Source organism: Coregonus lavaretus, assembly GCF_964263955.1.
Source record: "Coregonus lavaretus genome assembly, chromosome: 13".
Lineage (NCBI taxonomy): Eukaryota > Metazoa > Chordata > Actinopteri > Salmoniformes > Salmonidae > Coregonus > Coregonus lavaretus.
In genome coordinates this window covers 30,705,698-30,721,022 of record NC_140000.1, presented here as the reverse complement: position 1 = coordinate 30,721,022, position 15,325 = coordinate 30,705,698, and the positions used below count along the sequence as shown (strand labels likewise).

Here is a 15,325-nt window from a genome sequence, read left to right as displayed (position 1 = left end):
CCGTGAAATGGTTACTTACAAGCCCTTAACCAACAATGCAGTTCAAGAAATAGAGTTAAGAAAATATTTACTAAATAAACTAAAGTAAAAAATAAAAATGTGTACATGTAGGTAGGGGTAAAGTGACTATGCATAGATAATAAACAGTGAGTAGCAGCAGTGTAAAAACAAAGGCGTGATGAAGGCGTCACGCCGAAACATGTTGGTGTTAATAATACTAATAAGCATTTCTTAAATGTACTTCCATTGTCTGAATAAATGAGTGTTTTTATCAGATGAAAAACAGCCCTATCATGATGTTATGATGTTATTATTGTTGGGCCAGGATTTAGCTGAGAGATTAACTTTCACACCCCCAGTCTCCTTTGGGGTGAGATGAGCTGGTGTGATTACCCAGTGGGAAGCCCGTTCCCATCTGTCCCAGAGGTAAGGTATGTATCCTTAGGAAAGTCCCAGGATGACGCCTCCATACACTTACTAGGGAATATCATACTAGGCCTTGTAACAGGCTCTCCATAGCCCAGACCTGGGTTCATGATAGGTCTAGTATTTGTTTTCTGTTTTCTATACTTTAGCTGCATTTGATTGAGCTTGACTATTGCAGTGGAATCAATGGAATAGTCCCAAAAGTTTAAACTCTACATAGATAGTAATCTGATTTCTTCTGTAAATCAAGCACAGCTTCACAGTCTCCCACCTTCCCTGAGACTTGCACGCTCTGTCACACATTCCCCCTCCTTTCATATATCCAGAATGAGAGACAGAGGGATCCTTTGAGCTCTCCTCTATTCAGCTCTATATTTCTCCCCCACTCTAACCAATCATTCCTCAATCTGTCTCCCCCCCGTCTCTCTGACCACTCCTTCCATCTTTTATATTTTAGTAATTTAGCAGACACTCTTATCCAGAGCGACTTACAGGAACAATTAGGGTTAAGTGCCTTGCTCAAGGGCACATCAACATTTTTCACCTAGTTGGCTCTGAGATTCGAACCAGCGACCTTTCAGTTACTGGCCCAACGCCCTTAACCACTAGACTACCTGCCGACGACTATCTGTGTGCGTGTCCCCCAAACACACACATTCCCCCAACCAGTTCCATGAAAGCAGATTCACCCTGTGAGTCCCATCCCCAGCTGGCTTCTATTTCCTCCCAACCTGCGGGTTATGGCCCACAGACAGTTTATGCTCTGCACATGTTTTTCTCCCCATCTCTGGCTATCTGTGTCTGTCTGCTCGCATTAAAGTGATCAGGCCTGATCAGAGTATTTATTAGGAACTGGTTTCCTTCCAGGGATGGGGGTGAGGGTTCGAGGACGGATTTGTGGGGTGTTGAGCACAGAGGGTCTAGGCCCGGCAGGTTGTCGTGTGAAGGGAAGAGACAGCCGGGCAAGAGGGTTTTCTGGGATGCACTCTGATTCTCATTACGATTGGCTGCTCTGCTCTCAGAGTGAAACTATGGCGTGGAAATGCTCTACTGTCGCCATAAAATAGCTGGTTTGATTGCACTGTGGAAAGAGTGTGCACAATGCATTATACCTAGGGTCCTGAGTATTTCCTGAACATGTGACCTGACTAGGAAAAACTCCAGGCCCTAGTTATAGCAGACCACCAGTTTTTCCCGGTCAGTTCATGTGGTTAGGAAAAACTCAGGGCCCTAAGTATGCTAGCTGCATCTCTGATATTCAGAATGGAGCAGGTGGTGCTTCATGGTGGTAGTCATCAACTCACAGGTGTCTAATTCACTACGTCCCACTGTGGTCGCAATCTGGCTGACGGCTGGTGTCCTAGTCTACGTAGGCCATGTACATGTGTGTGTGAGTGTGTCTGTGTGTGTGTGTCTGTCACTATCCTAACCTGGAAACACTGAAACGTCTCAGTCTCCAGTTTGGTTACCATGACACATCTTTGGGGAGAAGTTCACAGCGTCCGGTTCGTTAAGTTTTCATGTACGTGTCTCTCTTGTTTCTTCTGAACATACCCCTCTCTCTCCTCCCTCCCATGTCTCAGACCACAAACCTATGGGCAGGAATCAGCAGCAGCACCCGTTGCTGTTAATAATACAACCCGATCTAGAGGAGGAACCTCCAAACGGCTTGTGAAAATAAAGGCATTCCGAGAACTGACTTCGGTTGGGCTTTTGTCAGCGCCAGCACTTTTGACGTTTGTTGTTTTATGTGGTTTGGTGAAACTGTTTCTTATTAAAGGAGAAGAAAAGGACGGCATGTTAAGTCTTTACTTATGCAAGAATGATTGGAAATGAGCTCGGAAAAGAAAAGCAACGCTCACACACACACACACTAGGAGGTAGACAAGGACACTTGTGCTGTACGTTCATCGCAACATCGGATATGTGGTGATTTATACAAACCACAACTGCTGCCAACAGCATATTTTAGAGTCTAAAAAAATGAATAACTTCAGAGTGACATATTGCTTAAATTCTTGGATCTTTCTCCTCTCAAATTGTAACTCATGACAATGCACTTTCCAGACAAACTTATTAAGCTTTAGTCATCAAATTCATTGGACTAACATGAAATTGTAAAGGAAAGTGAGGACAATGAAGAGCATTTTGAGAAACACAAAGACAATTTTAAAAAATGTCATAAGACAATCTACATTCTATTGTTTTGGCATCAATATGCAACGGCATTATTACCATGCTAATTGCCCATTTGAAAAATCCCCTGTATGAAATCCTGAAGAATATTCCCGATAACATCTGGAATAAGCAACGGTTCAAATCCGCTACTCCTTTCTTGCTTGTGTAGGACATAACAGGCCTACGACAGCCTTGCCATTCAAGCTTATCTTCACCAGTCAAACCTGGCAAAGACTCAATCGTTTCCAATCCTCCAGACTGCATCTGATAATAATATCAGTACTAGCTCTGAGGCGTGACTAAACTAAAGGGGGGATAAGAATGAGATTATGTTTACACGACAGAAACAATGCCTCCCCCATGAGATATGACTGTCCTATTTAGAAGATGGAGAGGAAATGATTCAAATACATATTATCTCGTTTCCTTCCTTGGGCATTTAGCTACACCGAACAGGCTTGAGGTGCTACAGTGAAAGCTTTGGGTTGTCAACATGTTCAATAGACCTTTTCACACACTTGTCTGATTATGTTTGACATGAATGAGTAGAGAAAACATCACCTGACTACAGTGGAAAATACAAGTTGTTTTCAATAGTGATTGGTGGACCGCAGATTGTTTGTTTCGTACTTCTGTTTTTTCAAACAAGCGGGGCTTTTTTAAGTGGTGGTTTTGCTTTTTTATAGACGAGCACAGAGGCGAGCAGACACCCGAGCGTGAACGAGAGTTATTTTTAGAAAGCATAATTGACGACCACAACTGTGCTTAAAGTGGGCCAGAGGGCCGGAAGCCCCGCTCAGATAGGCGAAGGAGGAAGTGATGAGAGCGACCTCTATGTAACACACACCACCACCCCTACCTGGCCACAGTGCTGAGTTGGCTCTCTATGTATGTGTTCAAACACTCTCACACAGTGAAACCCTCAAAAGCAAACAACCAGGTTTTCCTCTCCTTTGCTATTTATATATCACTGTTATAATTATCCTCATTGTGACTTAGAGATCAGTTTGCTTTGATGACAACCTGTATCTTATCTTGGACAGATATAATTAGAGCTTCTCTTTTACCTTAGCCCAGTTGAAACAGCTCTGTTTGCTAAAGTCATATACAGTAGAGGCCACTTCACCCAGACACGTGTCCATGGCCAGACAGACATGCAGAGGAACTAGATGAGAGGTAAGCTCAGGGACTTCCAGGGACTACGGATGGAAATGAGCTCTGTAGCAAAATGTGGCACTATTGCTACTCAGTATTGTCTGAGTTGTTTATTATTGCTTGTTGACTATTGTGTTGAATAAATTATATTTAAGCAATAAGGCCAGAGGAGGTGTGGTATTTGGCTAATATACCACGGCTAAGGGCTGTTCTATTGGCCATATATGTCACGGTTTCGGCCGAGGCTGCCTCTCTTCCTTGCTCGGGCAGGCTTCGGCGTTCGTCGTCTCCGGAATACTAGCTGCCACCGTTGCATGTTTCTATGTTCGTTTGCTTTTGTCTGATTGTTGTTACACCTGTTATCGTTTAGTGTAATTAGTGTCCTATAAGTTCTCGTTGTGTTTGTCTAGTGTTGTGTGTGATTGTTTTTCACTGTCGTGCGTTTAGCTATTATATATACAGTTTGCTCGGTTGAGCTGCGCTCCATTTCTGTGTATTGGAGTATTTTGTCGCGCGTATTTTGTGCGCCCGCTTTATTTCGCCTGCGTGCGGAGTTTCTCGCCTCAGGGCATTTGTTTTCGTGCTGTGTTGTGTTTGCAAACAACTAAAGTATTTTGGACTTACTTTGTGCGTCCTGCGCCTGATTCCACCACCACACCCACCTACAGCTACACTGACAATATACCACAAACCCCAAGATGCCTTATTGCTATTATAAACTGATTACCAACATAATTAGAACAGTAAAAATATATATTTTTGTCATACCCGTGGTATACGGTCGGATATACCACAACTTTCAGCCAATCAGGATTCAGGGCTCACCCCACCCAGTTTATAAACATGAATAAATATAAAAATAAGAAAGAAGAAGGTCTGGTGAACCACAGCAAGTGCCGTTGACTGTGACTCTAGAGGTACATTATGTTCCGTCATACAGACACTGCCCCTGCTTGTGTGGTCCCCACTGCAATTTAGTTTATTTGGCATCGTAACAGAGAGCACACCCCATTCATCTGTTAATTGGATCATGTTGACTCTCTGTGAAAATGACGTGAAGATGCAATGGTCTTCTCCTTGTACAGCTTATCTCCTTGTCTGTCTCCCTGGTTCGTATGGGGCTGCCAAATATGGCCAGAGTTTGTCTGTCCTCAACTCCCACCACCGGTTGCTCTGCTAGGGCCAGTTACCCAAAATGTCCTGGCTCCCCCTCTCTCGCTCTTTCCCTCCCCCTCTCGCTCTCTCTCCCCACTCTCTCTCCCCTCTCTCTCCCTCCCTCCCCCTCTCTCTCTCCCCCCTCTCTCCCCCCCTCTCTCTCTCTCTACTCCCCCCTCCTCACCTCTCCCTTTCTCAATCTCTTTCTCACTCACTCTCTCTTTCACTCTCTTGCTCCCATCAACCATCTCCAAATAGGGCCCTTTGTTCGTTGTCAAGGTGGTGATGCGGTCTCTCTCTCTTAGAATCGCGTCCAAAGGCCTGAGTCATTGCTTCTTATCTCCTCCAGAATACAATAGCAGCTGGTGATCATTGAAGTGTTTAGGGAGTCTTAGAATCACATTTTGTCAGTTTAAAGGTGAAGGCTGCGTTTAAGCACTATTGGGCCTGATTCTTAATTTAACATGGGATATAAAGAGAGAGAGAGAGAGAGAGAGAGAGAGAGAGAGAGAGAGAGAGAGAGAGAGAGAGAGAGAGAGAGAGAGAGAGAGAGAGAGAGAGAGATGCAGCAAGCTGTGAATAATTAACAATGTTGTTTCTAGCAGCATCAATGGATTTCAATTAATATCAATGTGTCTATGAATGAAACTTGGATATGACAAATGTATATTTACTCTGAGCCCAGAATGAGAGGTATTTAGTTGGTGATGTAAGACTGTGAAATGACTCCTAATCCCAATAACTTCTTCACATTCCAATGTGTCAAGCCAACTATAAACGTGGAGACCAGGGGGCACATTAGTGTGTAGTGGAGAACGTGAGTTGTGTGTGATGGATGTTCCCGTGAGTTGTGTGTGAGGTGAGGTGTGAGAGCAAGCTCGACGGTTCAGTGACTGACTTCTCATCATAACGTCAACAATGCCCAGAAGCTCTGTCAATCAACACTTCATACCTCATCGCTGGAGAACTCAAGCTTGCAACCAAATAAACACACCTCACATCTTCTGCTTCACTTCTGCCCTCGCTCAACGGAGCCTGGGACGCAGCGGAGTCAGGCAGAAGCTACAACAGATTGCATGTGTTTTTGTGGAGTGAAAATGATTTAGGGGGAAACACTGAAAGGTATAATTGGATAACACTGCAGGTATAATGCATGAGCGTATATGACCCCTTTATCACTTATTAAGCAACACTAGTAGGAATAATAAACCACTAAACCACTTGTAAGTGAGGAGCTAAAGCTGAAGGTTTGTGGGGTTACCGTTTGGGGAGAGGTAGGTGAAGCGTTGGTACTGGCTCCTCTTTCTCTTGCCATTGCAGACGTAGATGTTGACCTGCACTGGGCTGGATATTCTCTGGTTCCTGTAGGGAGGGATCTCCACCACCAGCGCAGTCTACAACACACAGACACAACACAGAATAGATACACGTACGAACCATCCAGATGCACTGCAGATCATCACACAGTATATTTGTATTGTATTTGTATTGTATTTATTATGGATCCCCATTAGCTGCTGCCAAGGCAAAATGAAGGCAGCTATACATTTTAAAAACATTACAATACATTCATAACAGATTTCACAACATATTAAGTTTGTGCCCTCAGGCCTCTACTCTACTACCACATATCTATAACACAAAATCCATGTGTACATGTGTGTATAGTGTGTATATTATCGTGTGTTTGTATGCATGTGTCTATGTTTGTGTAGCTTCACAGTCCCCGCTGTTCCATAAGATGTACTTCTATCTGTTTTTTAAAATCTAATTTTACTGCTGGCATGAGTTACTTACTGTGGAATAGAGTTCCATGTAGTCATGGCTCTATGTAGTACTGTGCGCCTCCCATAGTCTGTTCTGGACTTGGGGACTGTGAAGAGACCTCTGGTGGCATGTCTTGTGGGGTATGTATGGGTGTCCGAGCTGTGTGCCAATAGTTCAACATTCAATACCTCTCACAAATACAAGTAGTGATGAAGTCAATCTCTCCTCCACTTTGAGCCAGGAGAGACTGACATACATATTATTAATGTTAGCTCTCTGTGGACATCCAAGGGCCAGCCGTGCTGCCCTGTTCTGAGCCAATTGCAATTTACTTAAGTCCCTCTTTGTGGCACCTGACCACACGACTGAACATTGGTCAAGGTGCGACAAAACTAGGGCCTGTAGGACCTGCCTTGTTGATAGTGCTGTTAAGAATGCAGAGCAGCGCTTTATTTTTGTCACGAGCTGACGTGGATGTGGTGTTGGAGTCAGGCGCAGGACACAGAAGCTTAATCCAACAGACTTTACTAGTCAAAACACGACAATACAAAATAACGGGCCTCAACACAACGGAGGCGAGCGATTATGCATACTGTGCGTCAATACACAAAATACAAGTGATTACGCAAACAGTGCGTCAATACACTAAATACATGAGAGCGGACAACAACACACAACTACAAACAAAACCAAAGGAAACTTATAGGTGACATAATCAATACGTGATATGGAACAGGTGCACTAATCAGACAAAACCAAACAAACATAGAGAACATCAAACGGTAGCAGCTAGTACTCCGGAGACGACGAACGCTGAAGCCTGCCCGAACAAGGAGGAGGAGCAGTCTCGGCGGAATTCGTGACAATTATAGACATACTTCTCCCAATCCTAGCTACTATCAATATGTTTTGACCATGACAGTTTACAATCCAGGGTTACTCCAAGCAATTTAGTCTCCTCAACTTGCTCAATTTCCACATTATTCATTACAAGATTTAGTTGAGGTTTAGGGTTTAGTGAATGATTTGTCCCAAATACAATGCTTTTAGTTTTTTTAATATTTAGGACTAACTTATTCCTTGCCACCCATTCTGAAACTAACTTCAACTCTTTGTTAAGTGTTGCTGTCATTTCAGTCGCTGTGGTAGCTGACGTGTATAGCATTGAGTCATCCGCATACATAGACTGGCTTTACTCAAAGCCAGTGGCATGTCATTAGTAAAGATAGAAAAAAGTAAGGGGCCTAGACAGCTGCCCTGGGGAATTCCTAATTCTACCTGGATTTTGTTGGAGAGGCTTCCATTAAAGAACACACTCTGTGTTCTGTTAGACAGGTAACTCTTTATTCACAATATAGCAGGGGGTGTAAAGCCATAACACATACGTTTTTCAAGCAACAGACTAAGTGTGTGCGTAGCAGATTTGAAAAAACATGCATAATCTAAACATTATGAAATCAGACTAATATGGCATTAGCTTAGGCCTACAACCCCTTTAAATGCTCTTCTAAGACACAAACATAACTCCTACAGTATGTAAGTGTGAGCTCATTAATTAGCAGGTATGCTTGTTTTGCTTTCAGGGAACCGTGGAGGAGTGTTCTGAACAAGCTTTCTGAGCTGGGTATCCAGCCCAATCTGGATGGGCTCAGCAGGACCCCCAGAGTGTGTACCGCGCCCCTGTTTGTGTTTGTTTGAACCCTACCCCTGGACTACTACAGGGGAGAGATGTGGGCCTTTGGCTTTGTTTTCACAGCCCCTGATCACTGCGTCACTCCAGGCCCAGGGTGAGACCTGGACGGACGTGAACTTTGGAGGCTGCAGAGCAAGGGTTGAGGTGCATGACAAAGGCACCATCGGGACATGACTGAGTGTCTGCCTACCTAGAGCCTGTCTGTCTTTCTCTCTCGCTCTCTGGGGGCCAGCTCAGGCCATTTGGGGGTGGTGGAGCAGAGCAGGAAGCCATTCCCTGTTGCTCAGCATATTTTGTGGGGTCTGTCTACGTGTCTGTGTGTCTGTTTATAGGCCAGGTCTGCCCTGGACTGACGGGGTCAAAGACAGCACAGATACAGGTGTCGCTGACCTCACCCCCTGTCCCTCCCACCCAGTGAGCAGTGCGATCCAAACAGGAATAATGAAAACATATGGCAGGCAGAGCATAGGTGACCTAACGGTGGCCGGTGGAAGCTGGAGAGAAAAGGCCAGCAACACTGTGGGTTGTTTGTCGGCACACCAAATAAGCACACTGTACTATTTGTCTTTCACCTACCTAACCTCTCCACCATATCCCCCACTGTAATTGTCCAACATGTGGGACAAGCCGTAACATCAGCCAGCCCTTAAGGCCAATTAACCATCGAAGGATCAGAGAGGAGGAAGCCATATTTAACACTCCTGATTCAATAAAGCCGTTCACCTGAACGTAAAAACACACGACAACAAAAACAACATCATCATTGAAATGCTGCCGTATTTAAACACATGTTCCATGGGAGGTGGTTTGTTATACACCACTGCAATTGTCAATTACAGCAGTTAGTTTACAGGGAGACAGAGGGATGATGAGACTGCTGATGAAAGAGAAGAGAAAGAGAGGGGGATGATTTGAAACACATTGTCATCATTGTCATCACACACCCTAATGTGCACTCGAAGACACACAGACACACACACACACACAAAAGCAAACACACACACCCGCACAGACCTTACGAGTCTCTCCTCACCATAAGTATTTCTTAATTAACTCCAGAAGCACAAGCAGCTTTTCTGTGACACGTACAACATTTACTGTCCCCTCTGATGAATCCCCTTTGCCTTGTTTTTATTAACAGAATGTACGACTAAATGTGTGACTGGGCATCAGTAGAAAGGTGCACTGGTTTATTTTCTCATTACTTCTCTCGTGAAAACAACTGGTAAAAAGGGAGGGGGGTAATCCACTCTTGGCCAGGCCTCAAGCGGAAGGCCGGGCTCAGACGAGGTGTTTAAGTACTCCTCCTCCCTGAACCAGAAGTTGAACAGTGAACTAAATGTCTGGCTACGCTGGCTGAGGTATTTGGTAGGGCAACTGGGCTTGCATCAGTATTCATTAGGCAACAAACTGAAGAAAATTACTGAAACTGGGAGGGACTAAATAAACTTGTCCAATGAGAAACATCTTTTTTTGTTTTCCATTACAAAATGGTTTGCTATGGTGTGCCCTAATGAATATGATCTAGTAGAGAGAAGGTGGTGGTGTGTGTGTGCACGCGTGCACGCGTGTGTGTTTGCGTGCACGTGTGAATGTGTGTGTTTATTGAGGGGTGCTTGTTGATGATGAAGCAAGATGCTCTAGGTGCAATCACTTTGTTTACTGTGTGTGCAGATGAGGACAGAGGGAACAATGTGTGAAAATTCCATTCAGGATTGCATGGACTAATCAACACAACTAATCTCTCTCCTTGGTAATGTCTTAGCAAAGGTTACATCAGCAAAGTGAGTAAGGGGAAGCGAGGGAGGTGAGGGAGGGAAAGAAAGAAAGGGGGAGAGAGGGGGGAGAAAAAGAGAGACAGACAGAGAGAGAGAGCGAGAGAGAGAGAGAGAGAGAGAGAGAGAGAGCGAGAGAGAGCGAGAGAGAGGGGGTTAATATAATGGAAGAGAAAGATGCATAGAATGTATGGCTGAGCAAATTTACACTTTCAATCTTAAAAAGAGGACTACAACTAATACAGTACTGTATTGTACGGAAAACACTGAGGACAACTTACAGACTTGAAGGAGTCCTTGTCAACTTTGGCTTCTGTCTCCCATAGGTGGTGTCCATCTATAAAAAAAGGACAACAGCAAATATGAAACACTACATAATCACACACAATATAATTGCAAAAATGAAACTTACGAACGGGAAGCATAGAAATAGCGCACATAGAACAGATCTACTGCTTTTTAGACTTGCTTTCAATGAGAATGACAGACCTATAACTCAAATTTTTATGTGAATTTAGTCGGGTCGACAAAAAAGTTACATATTGCAGCTTTAACTCTGCTTCATAAACGCCTTTGTTAGTTTGTTCTCTCATTTTTTTCATCTTGAGAGAGTGTTGTGGTGTCGAGTCTTCCCTGTCATGCAATAAAAGCCTAGGGATCTGCAGCAGCTGCCAGGAGTCTGTAGTTGTAGCGGTTCGCTCACATTCCTTGGGTCTCTCTGTGATTTCATGCCACACCTTCGTGAACAGACACTCTATGCTCTGTTTATACAGTCAGGCCCAAACCACAGCACATTTTCTTAAGGCCTATGACTCATTAGTGACTGTCAGAAATAGAATTGACACTATCCAGCCTTTGTTTCTTTGTGTGTATGTAGCACTGCCAGTGTCTGTGTGTGTATATGGCACTGCCATGCTGGCTGGCAAAACAGTTGTGTCTGTGGCACTACCATGCTGTGTTGGCTGGCAATACAGTTGTGTCAGTGTGTGTCTGTGGCACTGCCCTTATGTATTTGGCAATGGCTGGCTATATCATTCTGTTTGTGGTCCTAATTTAATGAGGACTGTGAGATATGTGTGAAGTAACAAACACTACATATGGTATGGCCATTGGGCAGCTGTACTAGTATAACTAAAGAGCCAAGTAATAAGATGTGGTCTCTACACCATATTGTTCTCCCAAAGTGTTGTTTTTCACAACGCAAAAAGAGAAGAATAGATCCCAGTCATGCTTGGCCTGCTATCACTCGTGTAGAAGGGTGGAGCTGGAGTTGGGAGAGAGCTCAGGAGGATGGAAGCCACCATGTATCTATTTCCAAAAGCAATATTAAAAGCGAGGAAAAGAGAAGAACAGACTTTGAAAAAGATCACAGACAGATGTCTTTATTTTGAGTTCAGGCAAAAGATCTGTGCACTGGCTGCAGAAGTGAGAGAAATGAAGAAAGAAGAGAAAGAAGAAGTGAGTAAACAGACAACTGTGAGATTTCAGTAGGGTGACGAGTATGCCTATATGACTGTGACAAAGTAATGCTATGTGCAGCTAATCATGATGTGCCATGGATCTGATATGCTCGTCAGGTTGTGAGATGGGAAAGAGAGAGAGAGAGAGAGAGAGAGAGAGAGAGATAGAGAGAGAGAGAGAGAGAGAGAGAGAGAGAGAGAGAGAGAGAGAGAGAGAGAGAGAGAGAGATATGATAGGGAATGCTCATTCCTCATATTACGTCTGGGGAACCAAGAGGGAATCTCGCCCACCCCCGCACTGGGACCCACTCCAAGAGGGGAAACCTTAGACGTCAACCCTCCACAAGTAAACATGTTTTTCAGGCTTCTCTCTCTCTATTTCTCTTTTTCTCTATTTCTCTCTCGCTCTCATTTTCTTTCCCCATCTCTCTTCTTCTCCCTCTCTTTCCTACTCTTTCTCGTCTCAATCCCTTTATCATTCTCTTTCGATTCACCTCACTTTCACCCTCTGTCTGTTTCTCATCTACAGAAGCAGAAATTAAACAGACACTCCTACTCTTTTAAAATTGTTCAGCAAGACTTAACAAAAAGAGCAAAAGCAGTCCAAAAGTAGTCATTTCCCGCTCTTCTCTCTCTTTCACCTTCACTGAATCGGGAGACAGCCACGTATGTGGCATGTAAACCGTTTCAAGTTAGAGAGTACCGTAGGACTGAACCACAAAACGTTACGTTCTCTCTTTCTCTCTCTCTGTGCAACATCTGCAAAACGCTTCTGTTCCGTCAACGGCACCGCCCCTCCCTACTTGGCAGAGTCCCCACCCACACACAACCCCTCCCTCCATCTCCGTCTCTACCTCGGCCTCCTCCTAAACTCTCCCTCTATCAGACTGGTCACAACACAGAGTGGTAGTAGGAGGCATGGCAACTCCCTATACGGGTCAATGAGAATTGCACTCAACACATTTACACAAACACAATTACACACACGCACACGCACACGCACACACACACCTTTGTTTCAAGTAAAGTGCTTTGGGGAAAGCTCAGCCAGCTGCCTTTTACTGTGTCTAAACTGGTGGGAAGAGTCCGAAAGACTCGCATTGTACAGGAACACACAACAATGGACCTACTGATGAATGAAGCATCATCAGGACACAGTTGACGGAGAGGTTTAAACAGCCTAACCACACCTCAGTCAACTCCCAGGACTAAGTATTTCTAAGCAACAACACAGTCCCTATGTTTATTCTATGATTCATATAATACAGTTTATGCTCCCACATGACTCCAATAACAATAACCTCCCATTTGTTTTCCTTCTCTGCAGTAATTGCTCGGAGATTTGGTTAATGACAGGAGACACGATGTGGACCGCCACACAGCATGGTGGGACCACTCTGGTATTTATTGAAGAACCATTCTTATCTGGGCTCTCTCACACTTGTCCCTGCACTGACCTGTGGTTGGTTTACGCCCAAACACAGAGAGAGCAAGAGAGAGAAAGAGAGATAACGCTCCTCCTACTAAAACATAGGGAAGGGGCCGTACCAACAACAGAACAACAACTTCCACTGGCCAAAGAATGCTCACTTTGGTGGTTTTGGGAATGGAAAATATGATTCACCCAGACTTAATTGCAGAGGCACTCGTGAAACAAGCCAGTCTTATTTTTCGACTTTCGTCCTACCAAGAGATAATTTTGCGGGTGTCTTTTTTCTCAGTCTATCCCGCTTTCCTGTTTATATAATACAGTCAGTTATTTATCACATTTGTCAAAATCCTTCTGCCACCTGTCTGGCAAAAACTGTCAGTAGATTTGGAGCCAAAATAGCTGGCAAAACCGCAGGCCAAACAGGGTCCATCACACACCAGACCAGGGGTTGGCTTCTGCTCCTCTAGGACACCTGGTACCTGCCAGTCCTAATACTGGTGAAATCTGACAAATCTGTCAACAGGGGTGGTAGGGAAAGTTAAGGGATCCAGGAAGAATTGGTATCCAGGGTAGAGGTGCTGGGCTGGGAGTCTTTCCCTGCTGTGGAGCTATATCTGTGTTGCATGGTGCTCCAGACCTCCAGGCACAGCTCCAGTCACACCAGATGGAAAAGCTATTCTGCTCACAAGGGAATTCCCTCCCTCCCCTCTGAGTCAGAGTGTAGGCTTTCCCCAGCACTCCCTCCCTCCTCTCCTCCTTCCCCCACTCCCTCCATGCATGGAAATCAGGGCAAGCCAGAACACACACTCGATGAGGTGCACCAGGTATGCCTTTCTGCTCCCATACCAAAACGAGAGGGTTGAGCGAAGTCAAAACACACACACACATGCATGTGCATACGCACACACACACACACACAAATACGCACCCTCCTCCCCCCTACACACACACCACCGTAATAAAAATAACAGTGATCATAGCTAATCCAACTGAGCAGTAACACAAAAGGAGATGGAATGTCTCCGAGATATGGAAAGGAAAAAGAATCACTCCGAAAGCCTATAAAACAGTACTTACTGGTACAGAGTGTGGTGACTCTCAAACACAGCAAAACAATGCTCCATTGACACATCAATTATGATCACTCTCAACCCACATCATACTTTACCCCTGAGTCAGAGGGGAAGAGGGCATGGGGCATGCAACTACTGATAAATTCAAAAGTTCTCTCAACAAAACTTGGGTGAAATATCACAGACAGTCCTCCTGTATGGCAGAACAGAACAGTGGACAGTTTGGACACAACCTTATAATATATTGACATAACTCATATCGGTCTCAGAGCTTGGAGTGAACAGATAATAGCCATCTCCAAAACCTTGTTGGAATTCACTCACTAAGCAGAGAGTCAACAGTGAGAATCGACAGGGAGAGTCAACAATGTGAAACACACCCAAGGAACGGATGCAGGACATCCACTAGTGGACAATATCCGCCTCTCCTTCCCCTGGCTTTCCTGAATAGCACTCTGTCTCACCCTGCCTGTGCCCCCTCCCCTCTTATTCTCCTCCTCCCTCCCTCCTCCCCCTCGGTTCTCGTCTGTTCTGCTTTGCCTCTCTTCAGGGAATCCTTTGCAGATGAGTCACTGAAAACACTTCCTACTGAACACACAAACAGGCCCGTAGGCTAGCTACCAGACACTAGCTACCCTAGCCCTCAGCGGCAGCACACACACAGACATGTACACACACACATGCACACACACACACATGCACACGCTGTTTGTATCAGTCATCCTGCGGGTCCTTGATGCAGATCAATGGGGATGACCTTAGCATTTGAAAAGTAGAAGTAATTATTTTTCTGAGCACATTAAACCGTCCCGCAGTGCCACCATCCATGAGCTCTGCTCCTTTGTTAACGAGAGGGAGTCTCAGGAGGATCGAGAAACAAGCAAAACAACACACGAGAGAGGAAGAGAGGGAGAGAGAGAGGAAGAGAGAGGAAGAGAGAGGAAGAGAGAGAAGAACAGAAAGACAGTCCATTATGAGCTTTTTAAATGGATACTGGTCGACTACAAATCTTAACCACTGTTATTGTGACAAAAAAAAAATCAATCACTTTTTGTTGTAAAACTGACAATTAATTATCTATTTGAAATCAAGGTTCTATACGTTTATAGCCAAATCAAATTATATCTCCGTACAGATAATGTAGTTTTAGTTTGAACAATAGATGCGGTAAAGAGGTCAATGGCATGCAGGATGCTGTGATGCCGTTAATG

The 15,325-nt window shown here is 44.5% G+C and overlaps 1 protein-coding gene across 1 annotated transcript in view; it reads right to left on the bottom strand.

Annotated features, from left to right (window-relative positions):
* The window catches only part of LOC311140568 (nuclear factor of activated T-cells, cytoplasmic 1-like), a gene marked incomplete at both ends in the record, with an annotated part of 67,593 nt that overhangs the window by 21,766 nt on the left and 30,502 nt on the right, over positions 1-15,325 (bottom strand). Inside the window, 2 exons of the mRNA XM_084175684.1 lie at positions 6,176-6,308; positions 10,431-10,486. Of these exons, the coding sequence (XP_084031810.1) occupies positions 6,176-6,308; positions 10,431-10,486 (189 nt within the window). The remainder of the gene's footprint in view (positions 1-6,175; positions 6,309-10,430; positions 10,487-15,325) is intronic.